This window comes from Argopecten irradians, unplaced genomic scaffold (assembly GCF_041381155.1).
Source record: "Argopecten irradians isolate NY unplaced genomic scaffold, Ai_NY scaffold_0157, whole genome shotgun sequence".
Taxonomy (NCBI): Eukaryota; Metazoa; Mollusca; class Bivalvia; order Pectinida; family Pectinidae; genus Argopecten; species Argopecten irradians.
The window spans coordinates 9,288-26,550 of NW_027187624.1; the positions used below are offsets into that span (position 1 = coordinate 9,288).

General features: G+C 33.1%; 1 protein-coding gene across 2 annotated transcripts; it reads left to right on the plus strand.

Annotated features, from left to right (window-relative positions):
- The first annotated feature begins 247 nt into the window (after positions 1-247).
- LOC138311925 (tumor necrosis factor receptor superfamily member 11B-like) lies at positions 248-16,763 on the plus strand. Of its 2 annotated transcripts, XM_069253068.1 has the most exons (9): positions 248-385; positions 572-662; positions 3,089-3,241; positions 6,825-6,953; positions 7,575-7,650; positions 9,213-9,449; positions 10,066-10,157; positions 10,987-11,049; positions 15,114-16,763. In XM_069253068.1, exons 1-9 carry the CDS (start codon positions 338-340, stop codon positions 15,164-15,166), a joined length of 942 nt encoding a protein of 313 aa, XP_069109169.1. In that variant the 5' UTR covers positions 248-337; the 3' UTR covers positions 15,167-16,763. The 2 variants fall into 2 exon arrangements, with proteins under 2 accessions (XP_069109169.1, XP_069109170.1); XM_069253069.1 differs by lacking the exon at positions 9,213-9,449.
- The last annotated feature ends 500 nt before the right edge of the window (positions 16,764-17,263 follow it).

Consider the following 17,263-nt stretch of genomic DNA (forward strand, 5'->3'; position numbering starts at 1 on the left):
CAACTTGGTCAAAAAAAAAAAAAAAATCAAACATATAAGAATAAATACTTTATGAAATTTTATGAAAAAAACCCATTTAGATCATTTGTACCTGCATATGCATTATTATTTAGGGAATTCCCCTTTATTTTCCAGCAAACGGAATTTTCCCAATACATTTTCAAATACTTATGGGAATATTCTTGTCTGCATTATCAAATATACGAAATTAATGATAATAAACTAGAACAATAATCTTGTAGTTTATCAACCATAGCTTCACAACACATGCCAATTTGAAAACACAAATGAAAACAAAGCATTTTTTGTTTTGTATAAGTATCATTATGCATACAAAATGGCGCTGGCAAAATACACCTGCGTAATATATGTCACAATTGTACAGGTGAGTACAAGAGATTCGTTGTTGTAAATGTCTAGAACATTTTGACATATTTATACATGGGTATTCTTTTAACAATAGACAAAACGTGTGTATTACAAAAGATTATTTAATACAAAGTGAAGCAATTTTAGTTTATGCATTAGACGCTGATTATTTTGAAAAAGGTCTGCATGTATATATTTGCAGATATCAACAGCAAAACCGATTTACCTAGTACCTCATCTATTGTCTGGGAAGCCCGTCAACTGCATACCCGTGGAATGTCGGAAAGGTTTCCGTAAGTAATCTGCAAGAAATAACGTAACTTATCTACTTTACATTAATTGTGTAGTATGAAAAGGAAACATGTCATGATCAGAGGTAAACATTGCTTACAAGCATGTTTGCTTTTATTTTCACAATTTGAGGACAGTAAAAAGCATTTGCATACAATGTTCACTGCATATGCATGTGAAATAAAACAAAAAAATATTTTCGAAGGGAATAGATAATTTCCTTTGCATATTTAAATAGTGAGCTGTCAACCAAAATGTAAACACTATATCTGTGTCAATCTATAAATAAATACAGACTGTACAGACTGGAAACTTTGTTACGTCATACTATCAAAAAGCATTGTGTATAACGTTATTGAGCACACCGTACACAGTTCGAGTAAAAAGCTGAGTATGATATCATCAGAGAATCTCTGATATCATATAATTAGAAGATGTTAAGTGGTGCACATTAAACTAATGAAATACTATGATCGACATCAATGTTGATGTTTTCCATGAATATATATTGACATGCACCATACATTTCTACACTCATGATCACCGCCCGTCTTATGTTGGCATGGTGCCAAGCAGTGTTATGGCGATCGGTATCATGTATATTGTTACCTACAAGACTGAACGATTCCCTGTATTTACCAGGGATAGAAACTAACACTAGTCCGTTAGTCGGAGACTAGTTAAAAATCTGAAGGACTAGTCAATTCTGTCTGTCTGATAGTCCCGTGGACTAGTTATCATATCAATTTAATACTTATGCTCTCGTAAGAATGACATCTGAATGAATAGTAGTAGTAGTAGTAGTAGTAGATCCCTCCTCTATTAGGAGAACCAGCCACAGGGCTGTGGTATATGGACATCAATGTTATAAACATTATCACGAGTGTTGTTTACGACTTTCTGAAACGCGCTTTGCGATTCGCAGTTCGTCACTTCGTGACTTAGCCTCAGGACTAGTACCAATGACACAGGACTATCTAAATATATTTCTCACTAATCCTTTAGACTAGTTTATTGAAAAAGTTAGTTTCTATCACTGTTTACGCATTTATTTTTGGATACACGTAATTTTTACACTAAAAGTAAATTAATTTGTATTAAATACAAATATAGAGTTAAATAGCACCAGTGTTTTTAAAAACAGTGTTTTTTTTATTAAAAACTATTTTGTGATTGTTTAAATGTTGATGGGCTGAACAGTCCAAAGCTAATCAAAACATAAAAAAACACACACAAAAACACTATGCATATCTATCTTTTAAACTAATTATTGTACGTAAATTATGACATGATAGAACGTTCTTTTTAAAATGACTACAAATTATATACATGTACCTTCAAACTAGATCCATTATTTAAAAACTATTTTTGTTTCTTATTCATGAGACCTTCGTGTTTTCCAGTGGTTTACATTGTACAATTTTTGTATATTGACGTTCCAAAGCAACTCTACAGTAATAATGAATATGTTACATACAAGATCACAATTGTAGAGTTAAAGTAGATATCTTTGTTTTCAAAGGACGTGAATATACAAGACACGCGTATACAATAGATATATTCTTGTGCTCTATTGTTTTTCGTCTAGACTACATTTTGTAATACGCTGTTTAAGTTGTAAAGTGATCTCTCTGATATGACTGCCTGTTTCGACAAGGCAGTATTTGCACAAATTAATGCCTAGATTTTTTAGTATTTTATTTAAATCTTATTCTATGTAGATTAAATATTAAACGAAAATCGTCTTGAAAATCACAAGTTCACCAAATTTTATAAACACTATTCAAATACTTCGATAAGATAACCAACTCGGTCTAAATACTTAGTAACTTCTATTGACAGATGATGATCTCAGATATAGTAATTTTACCGGAGAAAAATATTTCAAAAAAGAATTTTTTGCATTAAAAGTCTATCAATATGTGTCTAGGTGATTGTCATTTTATGTTAGATATGGGGGAGGGGTATTTGTCTTTTGAAATGAAATATGGGTGAATATATATTGCTGAATAACCAAATTATTCCGTTATCAAATCGTCAAAGAATACTCCTGTAGAATTCGTAATGCTATGATAGACATTTAATTAAAAACTTGGTGCACCGTTACCGTTGTTTCAATTCCGTAATGTACATTTGGGCAAGAAATCTACCCAATGAACACACACTACATGTAATTTGCATTTAATGAATGCAGAATTTATTCCCGATTTGTGATAAATCAATATACAAAAACAGAAAGAAATGCGGAGAAATAATGTAATTAAATCCAATTATTTTTCGTGTGTGCAATAATAACCCTAGACAAAAATATGCTCGTTGTGTATCTAAATCTCATTCGAGACAAGGAAAACAAAAAAAGTTTTAAGGTTTATTTTCATAATTCTATCCACATCTTTACCTTTCAAAAAAGGATACTTTTATTCCATAGAGCTGTCGTTTTGCAAGAGAAACAGAACAACCGACTATTGTCACCTGTGTCCTCCTGGAAGTAAGCAGGACCAAGCTGTCTACTCTGGAATGGTCCGTTCTGAAGAGGACATTCCGAAATGTCAACGTATCGACACTACGTGTCTTATGCCAGGTTTGTGGATTAGATAACGTGTCTTATGCCAGGTTTTTGGATTACATTTGTAAATGACGCATCTTATTTCAGGTTTGTGGATTTAATTACGTATCTGTGCCATGTTTGTGGTTGAGACATCTTATTTAGGTTTGTGGATAAAATGACGCATCTTATTTCAGGTTTGTGGATTAAAAGGCGCATCGTATTTCAGGTTTGTGGATTAAATTACGTACATGTATCTTATGCCAGGTTTGCGGATTAAATGACTTATCTTATTTCAGGTTTGTGGATTAAATGACGCATCTTATTTCAGGTTTGTGGATTAAATGACTTATCTTATTTCAGGTTTGTGGATTAAATGACGCATCTTATGCCAGGTTTGTGGTTGAATGACTTATCTTATTTCAGCTTTGTGGATTAAATGACGCATTTTATTTGAGGTTTTTGGATTAAATGACTCATCTGATGCCAGGTTTATGGATTAAATGACGAATCTTATTTTAGGTTTGCGGATTAAATGACGCATCTAATGCCAGGTTTGTGGATGAAATGACTTATCGTTTGTGGATTAAATGACGCATCTTATTTCAGTTTGTGGATTAAATGACGCATCTAATTTGAGGTTTGTGGATTAAATGACGCATCTAATGCCAGGTTTGTGGATGAAATGACTTATCTTATTTCAGGTTTGTGGATTAAATGGCGCATCTAATGCCCTGTTTGTGGATGAAATGACTTATCTTATTTCAAGTTTGTGGATTAAATGACGCATCTTATTTCAGGTTTGTGGTTAAATGACTTATTTTATTTCAGGTTTGTGGATTAAATAACGAATCTTATTTGACGTTTGTGGATTAAACGACGCATTTTATTTGAGGTTTATGGATTAAATGACGCATCTGATGCCAGGTTTGTGGATTAAGTGACAAATCTTATTCGAGGTTTGTGGATTAAATGACTTATCTTATTTCAGGTTTGTGGATTAAATGACGCATCTTATTTGAGTTTTGTGGATTTAATGACGCATCTTATTTCAGGTTTGTGGAGTAAATGACGCATCTTATGCCAGGTTTGTCGATTAAATGACGCATCTTATTTTAGGTTTGTGGATTAAAAGGCGCATCATATTTCAGGTTTGTGGATTAAATTACGTACATGTATCTTATGCCAGGTTTGCGGATTAAATGACGAATTTTATTTCAGGTTTGTGGATTAAATGACGCATCTTATTTCAGATTTGTGGATTAAATGACTTATCTTATTTCAGGTTTGTGGATTAAATGACGCATCTTATTTGAGTTTTGTGGATTTAATGACGCATCTTATTTCAGGTTTGTGGATTAAATGACGCATCTTATGCCAGGTTTGTGGATTAAATGACGCATCTTATTTCAGGTTTGTGGATTAAATGACGCATCTTATTTCAGGTTTGTGGATTAAATTACGTACATGTATCTTATGCCAGGTTTGCGGATTAAATGACGAATTTTATTTCAGGTTTGTGGATTAAATGACGCATCTTATTTCAGCTTTGTGGATTAAATGACGCATTTTATTTGAGGTTTTTGGATTAAATGACTCATCTGATGCCAGGTTTGTGGATTAAATGACGAATCTTATTTTAGGTTTGCGGATTAAATGACGCATCTAATGCCAGGTTTGTGGATGAAATGACTTATCTTATTTCAAGTTTGTGGATTAAATGACGCATATTATTTCAGGTTTGTGGTTAAATGACTTATTTTATTTCAGGTTTGTGGATTAAATAACGAATCTTATTTGACGTTTAAGGATTAAACGACGCATTTTATTTGAGGTTTATGGATTAAATGACGCATCTGATGCCAGGTTTGTGGATTAAGTGACAAATATTATTCGAGGTTTGTGGATTAAATGACTTATCTTATTTCAGGTTTGTGGATTAAATGACGCATCTTATGCCAGGTTTGTCGATTAAATGACGCATCTTATTTTAGGTTTGTGGATTAAAAGGCGCATCATATTTCAGGTTTGTGGATTAAATTACGTACATGTATCTTATGCCAGGTTTGCAGATTAAATGACTTATCTTATTTCAGCTTTGTGGATTAAATGACGCATTTTATTTGAGGTTTTTGGATTAAATGACTCATCTGATGCCAGGTTTATGGATTAAATGACGAATCTTATTTTAGGTTTGCGGATTAAATGACGCATCTAATGCCAGGTTTATGGATGAAATGACTTATCGTTTGTGGATTAAATGACGCATCTTATTTCAGTTTGTGGATTAAATGACGCATCTAATTTGAGGTTTGTGGATTAAATGACGCATCTAATGCCAGGTTTGTGGATGAAATGACTTATCTTATTTCAGGTTTGTGGATTAAATGACGCATCTAATGCCCTGTTTGTGGATGAAATGACTTATCTTATTTCAAGTTTGTGGATTAAATGACGCATCTTATTTCAGGTGTGTGGTTAAATGACTTATTTTATTTCAGGTTTGTGGATTAAATAACGAATCTTATTTGACGTTTGTGGATTAAACGACGCATTTTATTTGAGGTTTATGGATTAAATGACGCATCTGATGCCAGGTTTGTGGATTAAGTGACAAATCTTATTCGAGGTTTGTGGATTAAATGACTTATCTTATTTCAGGTTTGTGGATTAAATGACGCATCTTATTTGAGTTTTGTGGATTTAATGACGCATCTTATTTCAGGTTTGTGGAGTAAATGACGCATCTTATGCCAGGTTTGTCGATTAAATGACGCATCTTATTTTAGGTTTGTGGATTAAATGACGCATCTTATTTCAGTTTTGTGGATTAAATGACGCATCTTATTTCAGGTTTATGGATTAAATGACGAATTTTATTTCAGGTTTGTGGATTAAATGACGCATCTTATTTGAGGTTTGTGGATTAAATGAAATTTGTGTGTGTGACTGGGGTGTCTAAAATGATAACATATTGGTACATTTAGTTTTATATCATGACATTAATTATTTTTTGTTTTGCAATGTATTAAAGTTTGGCCTTATCAATGAAATCATAAGTTTAATTAGAATTTAACTGTAAGTTACTATTGTATACATGTACATTGTAAATTTTGTTGGTATCGTCGGAAACCCACGGTAAATTGCACTTACGTTACGCTTCACTTGTGATAAGTGAAGCGTAGCGTTGTGCAATCGTACAGCCAACCGTGATTAGTGTAGCGAAGCATAGTGCAATCAACCGTGGGCCTCCGACGATGTACTGTACTGTTTAAGGCTTTGTTTATGTGTCATCAATATAAATGTCTGGACTACCTGATTATTATCCGAGTTTATAGTCATATGAAAACGCTTATACTTGTATGACCACTCATGGATAGTTGCGAAGAAAAGGATAACCCGGACTTAAGACCAACCCGGCAACTGCGCATGCCCCACAAATGTTAATTTTGAGAAGATTTTGATAAGTTACAAAAAAAGGACATTTAAAACAAACAAACAAACACAAAAAACACATTTGAATACTAATATAACAATACATTATAATACAACATTAAATTACAATAACTACATAGTAATCTTGTGATATTAAAAGAAATTAACATTTTCTATTTTATAGAAACAATTTCTATTGTTGAAAATGGACGCGTTCACTGTGTGTGTGATATATCCCGAGGATATATTGGAGACGATGCGTTCTGCATAAGAATGGGAAGCTGTTCCCCAGGAATGGAACTCACTAAAACAAGTATGCAGTTATTTATCTAATTCGTTTGGTTTGGTTTGATCAGGGTCATGTACAATGTAAGAATCGACGTGCCAGGTTTATTGGTGGAGTAAACCTGAATAACCTGAGTAAAACCACCGACAGCGGTCAGTACCAGACAACTGCCCCACATAGGATTCGAACTCGTGACCAAGAGGTGGAGGGCTTGTGTGGATGAGCTGGGACATCTTAACCACTCCCGACATATTTTCACAAGCAATCCACCTCTGGGTCGCGAGTTCGAATCCCGTGTGGGGCAGTTGTCAGGTACTGACCGCTGGTCGGTGTTTTTATTTATTTAAAGCAATGTTAATACAGCCATCACATTGCATAACATCGCTTTAATCAAGCTTATCTTGACACTTTGAATTACATTTCCAAAGTGAAATTATAACAATTCATATATTGTATAGGATTCAAGAATTATTTCTTAGAAACAGTGTAAAAATCAAATGGTATTGTAATAATTAACGCCAATTAATCTCGCCCTTAAGAGCTTATTTATAATTTCAGCCTCTTGTACTAATATCATCGCGAGCTGAAACTACAATGTTTAGAGATTCATCATCCTATCTTTGAAAATGCTAATTTTCTGTTGCTAAGGTGGTCGATGCATGCCCTGTCCTCAAGGAACATACAAGGCAACGGAAGACTATACATTCTGTCAGCCACATACCAGGTTTGATATTAAGATGCGGGTGCCCTATAGTAATCAGTTTGTCCGTCCGTCCGTCCGTCTATCCATTTTATTATTTTCATACAATTATGATGAGAGGAAATATACTGAGGCTCTCAAATTTGGTAGGATGATTTCCCATGTTATTTAGACATGGTGCGTAACGTTTTGGACTAACCAGATTCAAAATAGTTGTTCAGCAGCCATATTGGATTTAGCGATGGAGAAATATATGGAAGTTTCAAAACTAGCTTATAAATATTTCGTAATAACATTTTGAAGCAAATTTGTTATCGTTGTAACCATGTTTTACTATAATGTCATCAGTCATTTTCAAGTCATCTTCGACTGTACATTTCATTGTCAAGATACTATTTTTCTAATCGTAAGACACATTAAGCGGGGCCTTTTCGGGCGTGTCTGTGTTCTAGTTCGTGTGTATGAAAGATTTATGTTCATCGCAAACTTTCACCTCATGCTACGGTACATGTAGATAGACCGTACTGTTATTTGTGCTTTTACAGCTATCTGCATATTTTTTTTCTAGATAAATGCCTAGTTACAATATTTAATTGGTAATATAAAAATAATACAATGACCTAATACAGTTCATACAATATTATAATTTGGTTTTACAAATGTATATTGTTATAAGTCTTATCAACACTTGACGTAATTTAAGGATGGTATGTACAATGTGTTGGGTGTGTTTTTGGAGGCAGCGGTATGTTCGTGCTGTGTCTCCATGTATGTAGGAAAAATAATCACTATTTCGTACTTTATCAATACGTTTTATTAAAGTGTTGATCAGGTGATTGTATTTCTTCTATTTTCGCGGACTACGTGAAGGGAATGTCCAAACTGTCAATAAATGAAATTACCCATTAGAAATAACTTTCAAAAGAAGGAAGAGTTTTGACAAATATCAAGCGATCTTGAGTTATTTTCTTTTAAAACATGAACAGTTTTTTGCTGAACTTTGGAAAATAAATTTTACGAAATTCGTTAACGTGGTACGTCACATATTTTCGTTCTGACGCTAATGAACGGTTAATTACATATATAGAGAATACATGGTCAGTGTCAAAAAAATATGAGCTGTTGATGTGGACTTAAAACAAGACCATGACGAGTCCTAAACGAATACAGCTAAACTTTATGTGGTACGTGTATACAGCTTAAGATACTGACAATGTATAGTGTATGTTGTTATCCTGCAGCATTCATTTAAGACATTTTTCAGCTTAAAAGCATCAAAAATGTTGCAAAATATGTCTTGTCTTCCAAACAAGTTTCGTTTCGGAAGTAGTTTAATCGAATATACAACTGTTTTCCATCAGTGTCGAATACCGAAAAAGTATAAATATATGTGGTGCATTTTTTCCGTGTATTCCGACAACGCCAATGTAGTTGTGTGATAAATTATATTTATACCTATAAAAGGAAATTAACGATATATATACCAATTGAAAATCTTATTCCCTTTGATATCGCTAAATGGTTAAATTGTTCAGATATTTTATTTTGTATTATTACGCTTAATCAAACAATAATACTATTGACAGTTGTGATGCGAATGGTAGGGAGACTGTTGAAGAGGGAAATGCAATCTCGGATACCGTTTGTGGACGGTATTTACAGACAACAAAACAGCTGAAAAGCGTTCACTTGACACCGACCACCGTCGTTATGACCACTTTACCAGATTTCACCGGGAAGACAGATCCGATGATTTTGAAACAGGTGGAACCGAGTTCGACTCACCTGGTCGCTACCCAAAGCGATCCTGAATACTCTCTTAGGTTACTACCCTTCCAAAATAATTTCCCCTAAAAATTCAGAAGAGTATCAAAGATCTTGACATCAAATGGAACACTCAATATAGATTCTCTATGAATTGATGACCATAACCCCCTTCGCATATTTTTAATACTCATGAAGTATGTGTAAATAGAACCTAACTATATCTTTGCCAAAAGATATTGCAAACTTGATATATAAAAACAAATGTGTGAAAAATAATCAATTACACTTAGATCATCAGAACATGTATACCTATGGTCTGAGATGAAGTTACAACACAGAGCAAGATTCCCTTTATGTTAACATTGAAGGTTCATTTCACAAAATTGTTGTCTGCCGACAGCGGGAAGCATTAGACGACGACATGCCTTATAAAAAATTTCATTAAATTTATCTATTCAAAATTGTTTAGGAACTATGTGTTGTATTTATGGTAAACCAATTATTTTTAGGACTGTGAAAAATTATAAAATCTCATTTTACAATCACATTTTTAAAAAACAAATCGTTTCTGTTAAGGTGTGTACCTATGCTAAAGTTTTTATGATAGTAAACCATTTGAGTAACTATGTTATTCATTGCTATACTGACCTGTTTTTTTCATCTGTTTTCTAGCTTGCTGTACGTTCTTGTAATCCTTGTCATTGTCCTCCAATTGCTGAGTTTTGAACGCATCGTGCATAGACGCAATGGACGATGTTTTAAAAGTAATGTCATAGACATGTTAGCAAAATCCTCGATTTTAACATTAAAGTGCCGTGAGTTTAAGGTTTAAGACCCTGTTTAAACTTTTTATATACCTATTTATCACTTATTAGGTGTAGTTGTGTCTTAAACATTAATACCAAACAATCAAGATTTATGTATAATGTTCAGCACAAAAATAACAACATTTTTAGAACACAATATTTACAATGCATTGGTTTTGATTTTTTAGACACAGACAAGAACAAAAGAACTCGTAACGAATTTTGGTATTATTGAAAAAAAATTGGTATTATTACGTCGGTTGCGGAGTTAAGTGAATCCATATACATACCGAGACAATCGGTGGACTACATATTAATGTCATATTTTCAAAAGCATTATCCGTGATTTTAAAGTAAATGTTCCTTAATGTTTTCATTTAATTATGCATAGAAAATTAGGGGCAAATATTCTCCATGTAATGAAGTCTGTATTGTTGCTAATGTTAATAATAAATTAATTTTACAGCTTATTTCAACAAAATCTATGGTTTTCGATAGATTTCTTAAGAGAATAATACGGTTACCAATGATATATTTGCACACAGCAGATGCAATCGTTTCCAACAAATTAAATTTTCTTTAATGTCACAATTTTGAAAGCGAAATTACCAAAAAATGTTGTGTTGGATGTGTTCTGAAAATGTGAATGTACACTCACAGTGTTGCAGAATGTTTATTTTTAGTTATCTTAGATCAGACCTAAAAGTAACATAGCCTAGTCCTTATGCTACTATACTCTGCCCTTCAGTGGCGATCTTCAATATGTATTTTTATCTTTTATCTTAAGGACTTGGAAGACCCTCTCCGAGGGACAATGATGTCAACATGACAACGATAACTCATGAAATAGGTAACAAAGCTTCTGATACACTAATCCTTAAAAGAGTATAATGCCATTAAAATTCTCATCTCTGTCAATAACTCAGTAACTGTCATAGACCCAGTATCTGTCAGTGACTCAGTGTCTGTCAATGACTCAGTATCTGTCAATGATTCAGTATCTGTCAGTGACTCAGTGTCTGTCAATGATTCAGTATTTGTCAGTGACTCAGTGTCTGTCAATGACTCAGTGTCTGTTAATGACGCAGTAATTGTCAATGACTCAGTTATTATCAATGACTCAGTATCTGTCAGTGACTCAATATCTGTCAATGACTCAGTATCTGTCAATGACTCAGTAACTGTCAATGACTCCAGACCATTTACGTGTTTTTACTTACACCCAACAGCTAATAAACCGATTCCATTAACGCAAATATATTTATATAAATTAGAGGTTTTCCAGTCATTGGATAATACATGGTCACGTGAGACATAAAGCGATATCAATTTAGAAACATCGAGTCAATATTCCTTCTGTGACGTCATCACAAACTCTGAGTTCTTCAAGGTAACGTCTTATTGTCATCGTTCTTTTTGTAGCGATAAATCACCATATGCCCCCCTCCTCAGGAAAATCCATAATTGATATCACTGCTTGGTTTACCACAGAAATATTTTAGTGTTAATGACACAGTTAACAACAAAGCTAACCTAAATGTAGTTCATAACATCGTGTCTGCCATATCATCGTCATTTACCAATGTCATCAGCCTACACTACGTTGCATTCCGAGGGTGCTGCCATATATACATATACCATATTTGTAAATAATTCAATTTTGCTTGAAACGAGCATTTTCAATGGCTTAAAAATTTACTTTATCATTCCGTAAAGGAAAAAAATGGCGTTGCTGTTTGTAACGTCGCTTCTGATTGGCGGAGATAAGGACGTAATGATTTCATAGACGAAAGAGCCCCAAAAAGGGAATTTTGAATAAATTATCTATAGTGAATTGAATTGCGTGGATTAATTTGAAAATATTTTTATGTTATGTAAATCTTAAAAAAAGATTTGAATATACTTTCATCATAAACCGCTTCGCGGTTTATTTTGAGTACACTCAGATTTTTGTGTCAATATCTCCATAACATAAAAATATATTCAAGTTAGTACTTAAATATTCATGTGATAAGTGATTTTAAATGATAACAATTTTGCAACAATAATATCCCGCCATTTTGAAATGAGTTCGAAGAAAACCGCGACTGCAAGTCAATTCTCCATACTTGCAAAATCATATTTCAACACAAATCCTGTTGTTTTCATCTTTTATAGTAAAACCAGTCTAGTTCCTGAAAAATGCTAAAATTTTACTGAGAAAGTCGTGTTGACGCCATGACGTCACGAGGCTTTATTGCATGAGTAGTTATGTAATACAGCCTCAGGCGAGATGAGTGTATTGTATAAGACCAGTCAGTATTGCATCCGTAAATATGTTATGGAGATAAGCCGAAAACTGTACAATATGTGGGATAGAGAACTGTATCGAACTGAAATCTGTTCTCTATCCAACATGTAAAGGTTATTGTATGGCTTTCGAGTAATAAAGGATTTATTACACCCGAGCGAAGCGAGGGGGTAATAAGTCCCGAGTGACGAGAAATCATGCAATAACAGACTTACTCACTGCATGCTTCTTAACTTCGAAAAAAAGACACGTTGATTGAAAAAATATACACCTTTCCATTCCTATACCCCCGCTCTCCTATTGTTCTCTGTATGAAATACCTGTACCTATTATGTCTGTGAACACTTTTCAGTATTAGAGGTTCTTTGCTCAATGTTAATACATCAGTTTGTCATTGTCCATCGTAAGGAGCACAATGAGTTTTGCCATGTGTATACTATAGAGAAAAAAACTTTGAAATGCTGCATCAAAATGTTTTTAGGATATATGTACAGTACGAAACAATTGGATTATTATCAAGCTCTGCTCAGCGACTGCAAGAAAAAAAGGAAATGAAAAAAGAAATTGTAGGAAACTTTAAATATAAGTAAATTTTATTTGAAATTAATTCCATCTGTGCTTTCAATTGATAAAATGCATATATATTAATACTAAGGCATTTTTGTTGATATAAAGGTTCATGAGGAGTGAAAACTTTTCCTTACAACACGAAGTTGCTATCATACAATAATTAATTGAAATAATGATTAATGAAGCTTTTTGATGTACATTTAGATAAATGTGATTTTCTGATTGCATTGTATTTTAAAAATATTTGTCAGCATTGGTAAGGTTGGTCTATTGAGCAATCGAATCATTAGAATAAGGTGAGTAATGATTATCTCCCCTCTCATGGTTAACTGCACACATGTCCAGCCCCTTTCATGGTCATGTAATATTCCTGATTGGCCATGAATGGGGGATTCAGCCCCTTTCATGGTCAAGTAATCCTGATTGGCCATGAAAGGGGGTTATTGTGGAGTCAACTGTGGTAACAAAACATTTATTGGCCACACTTTTCCTTTGTGAGAGGATAGAAGTATGCAGTAAATTGTACAGTTTGAGGCTTATCTCTAACTTAAAACATAGCAAGTCTTTGTGTTAATAAAGTACTCTTTTATTTCTAATATAAGCCAGTTTTTTGCCTTTGTCTATGAGCTAAGGTAACTCTACCAATGTGCATTCAACCATGACAATTCCAATATAGACAATTGCAACAAGTGAGCAAATTTAAACTAATTAATTATATTATTTGATAAATGAGTGATTATGTTCAAATGTTACATACATGTACATGTTAATAGAGTATTTAGATGTAGATAATAAATGTGTACAATATGTATGTATGTATGTATGTATGTATGTATGTATGTATGTATGTATGTATGTATGTATGTATGTATGTATGTATGTATGCATGTATGTATGTATGTATGTATGTATGTATGTATGTATGTATGTATGTATGTATGTATGTATGTATGTATGTATGTATGTATGTATGTATGTATATTGCATGAATCGGTATTTTTATGAAAATGAAAAGAATAAAAGAAAATGCTCAAAAAATTTAATATTCTCAACTCTGAGTGGAAAAAAAAATTGCAACATAGAATTACCTTTGCCTGTGTTATATGTGATGAATAGCATTCATGAACGGAATGCATGAAGCATGCTTTTGGGATGGACAACTATCTGTAAAATTTTCATCGTATCCACCGGCAGTGACGGAGGGATATAATTTTCTCAATCTAAGCGCTACATTAAGGTGGATTTTACTAAAGTGACATTCCTTTCCAATGTCTGATGTGACGTTTAAAACTAGACTTGCAATTGAGGCGTTTGTTTGAAAGCGTCTTGCTAAAATGATCACATAGAAAAGTGATTTCCAGGCCAGTTCAAATCAGTCGATGCCCCCAGATCTTTCATTGAATTCAGGGGATTTGAAATTTCGACCTCTCTAGGGACTGTGGATTAATTTATACCATGTGGAATTTCATTCAACAAGCCAATGGGATTGAGATAAAATTCTCAAATATTGTTGAAAAAATATCAAAATAAGTGTAAAACTACAGTGTAAATGATTTGGATAATTAAAATCAAAAGATTTAATTAAAAATTAATTTAATTAAAAAAAAAACCAGGTTTTTAAAATGTGGAAATTTGAGTTACCGGTAATGCTGTAGATAAATTCTATCTGGGATATATACAGAAATTCTGTGAATGTGTTTAATTCTGCATCAATAGAGAATTAAATTCCCTTCATATTCATTGTGTGGGAATTTTTTCTTTATTTGGATTAAAAAATAATGGAATATTCCGGCAGGTTGTGTGTTGACATTATTATGGGATTATGCCTGGAGATATGTACTCACCGTGTTGTGTAACTCTCCCATATGCTACATTGTACCTTTTACTGTCTTATAAAGTTATATTAGAGTCACATATAAGACAGTAAAAGGTAACATATTGGACAGTTACAGATAATAATATGATAATCCGTAAGTACTCTTTCTTGAAGACTACTGATGCTGTATAATATTGATGAGGATATGGAAATGAGATAATTTTTTATTCCATTTCAGTATCTTCTACAGATGACATCGTCAGAATAAATCACAAAGAAAAAGCAGGTTAAAATGTGTTGACTTTATTTTGAAATTATCATTTTATCGAATCAGGTGAAAATTTATTCGTGTTCACGGGGAAACAATTATTGTTTCTTTTTGTTTAATTTGGTGTCTTAAGCAATGATTCCGTTTTCTCTCCTGGGTTCTCATCTGGGATTATCTTGATTTTGATAGAATTTATTTTTTTATGAAACTTTCCCGTAATTGAAGAGGGTGAATTGGTTAAATTATTTTGTACAATATACTTTTTCATGATTACATGTATCAGTTTGAAGTCTTTATTTTTATGATGTCGATGCAGGAATAGAGCAGGTAAATGTACATGAATCGGAAAAGATGAGCTAGTAGGTCCCTGGCTCCCCGCTTCTCTTCTGTTATAAAATTGATGTTGTACAAGTAATCTATATACACATATATTATTAAAGTACATCGAATTATTTTCGTTTGCAATTAAGTCTAGCGTATTTCGAATGCATACATTTACAAAATTGTTTCGATAACAGTTAAACATTCATGGGAAATTCTCGCACAAGTAAACTATCACTGAGATAGTAATTTAAAATTCCTTAAAAATAAATAGTTTTACGATATGTTATAAAATATTCGTTTCGTGCCTCCACGATACTTTGGCGTTAGGTTTTAACTAAACAACGTATATAAGATGCATCATATTTTATTACATATGAATTATATATTACAGAAATGGTGAACAATACAATTAATAAATCGTTTAACCGCTGAATAAAACAAACAATATAGTAGCGTAATAGTTTCAGCAAGTCAAGATGTATCACCAAAATTATGAGTTGGCCCGTAATTTATAATATTACAGGAGGTCTGACTAATTACATTAGCTAGCTATAGATAACAAATAAGATAAAAGCAACAATTTATCGTTAACAGCAAAATAAATAGCTTAACGCTTACATTTATTTATACAAAACCCTATGCGTTGAAAGTTTTCCTGCTCACCGAATTCACGGTCGACTCAGGTTATAAAGAATTATTTATACTAAGCCCTAATGCACTACAAATGTTTTCCTGTAACAATCTTATTCAAGATCCGACACAGGTTATAAATATGATTATTTATATATCAGTAAAATGAAAACACTTTGACGATTATTTGACGGACTGTTCACATTACGTGACTAAATCCGTATAAAAAGATATTTATCTAAAATAATACTATGCTAAACTATCTCTATTTTCCGTACAATATCCAATTCAGGACCATTGTAACGGTTATAAATAAAATCCCTAATGAAAAATCTACCGGTAAAAAGTTTACCTTTCAGTACGAATTGTCCTGCTTGACCCGTGTCTAGACCTGGCTCCAACTGTCTGTACAATTTGCTGCGTCGCGTAATAACAACGAAAATATTCATACTACAATCTAAAATCTCAATATTTATACAATACAATCCTTGAAATATTTCTATAATTTCACCGTATGCTTTACATTTTTCCCCAATACAAATACTATACAATATCGTACAAACGAACCGGAAGTGGTCCGCAGTCAAATAAACAACTCTAACGGACATGTTTACGAGGGAAAATACACGACGTCATTTGCCGTAAACACGTTTGTAAGTCGATGACCGCGTCGCGACCAGTTATCGTGATTTTTTCGTTGTTCTTTTATTTATTAAAAAAGTAGCGATCTTTGAAGACTTAAAATTCGCATGAACTATCTTTAGTCCAAGAAGTTTCGGAAATAACATTCATTTTTTATATTTGAGTTGAATCATACAAAATATTGGCAGACAATGCATGCATTAAATCCAAGGATTTCTCATATACGTCCTTGATTAAATCGGACCTGTTCCCGACATCGACTGTACCAGTTATCGTGATTTTTCAACTTAGTAGAATTTTACGAAGCATACGCAAGTAAGCTCGATCAAAATATATAATCTAAAAACAGATAGTGTTGTATAACTTCTCACAACAAATAACTTTGATATCCCATGGTTACATTACAAAACAAAAGCTGTTGTCTTCTCCGTCAACACGTACGGGCCTGCGTCCTCTCGGCGAAATCCATCCCATGCTCCTTTGGGGTGTCTTCAACGACGTTCGAGCATTTCAGCAAAAAAAAG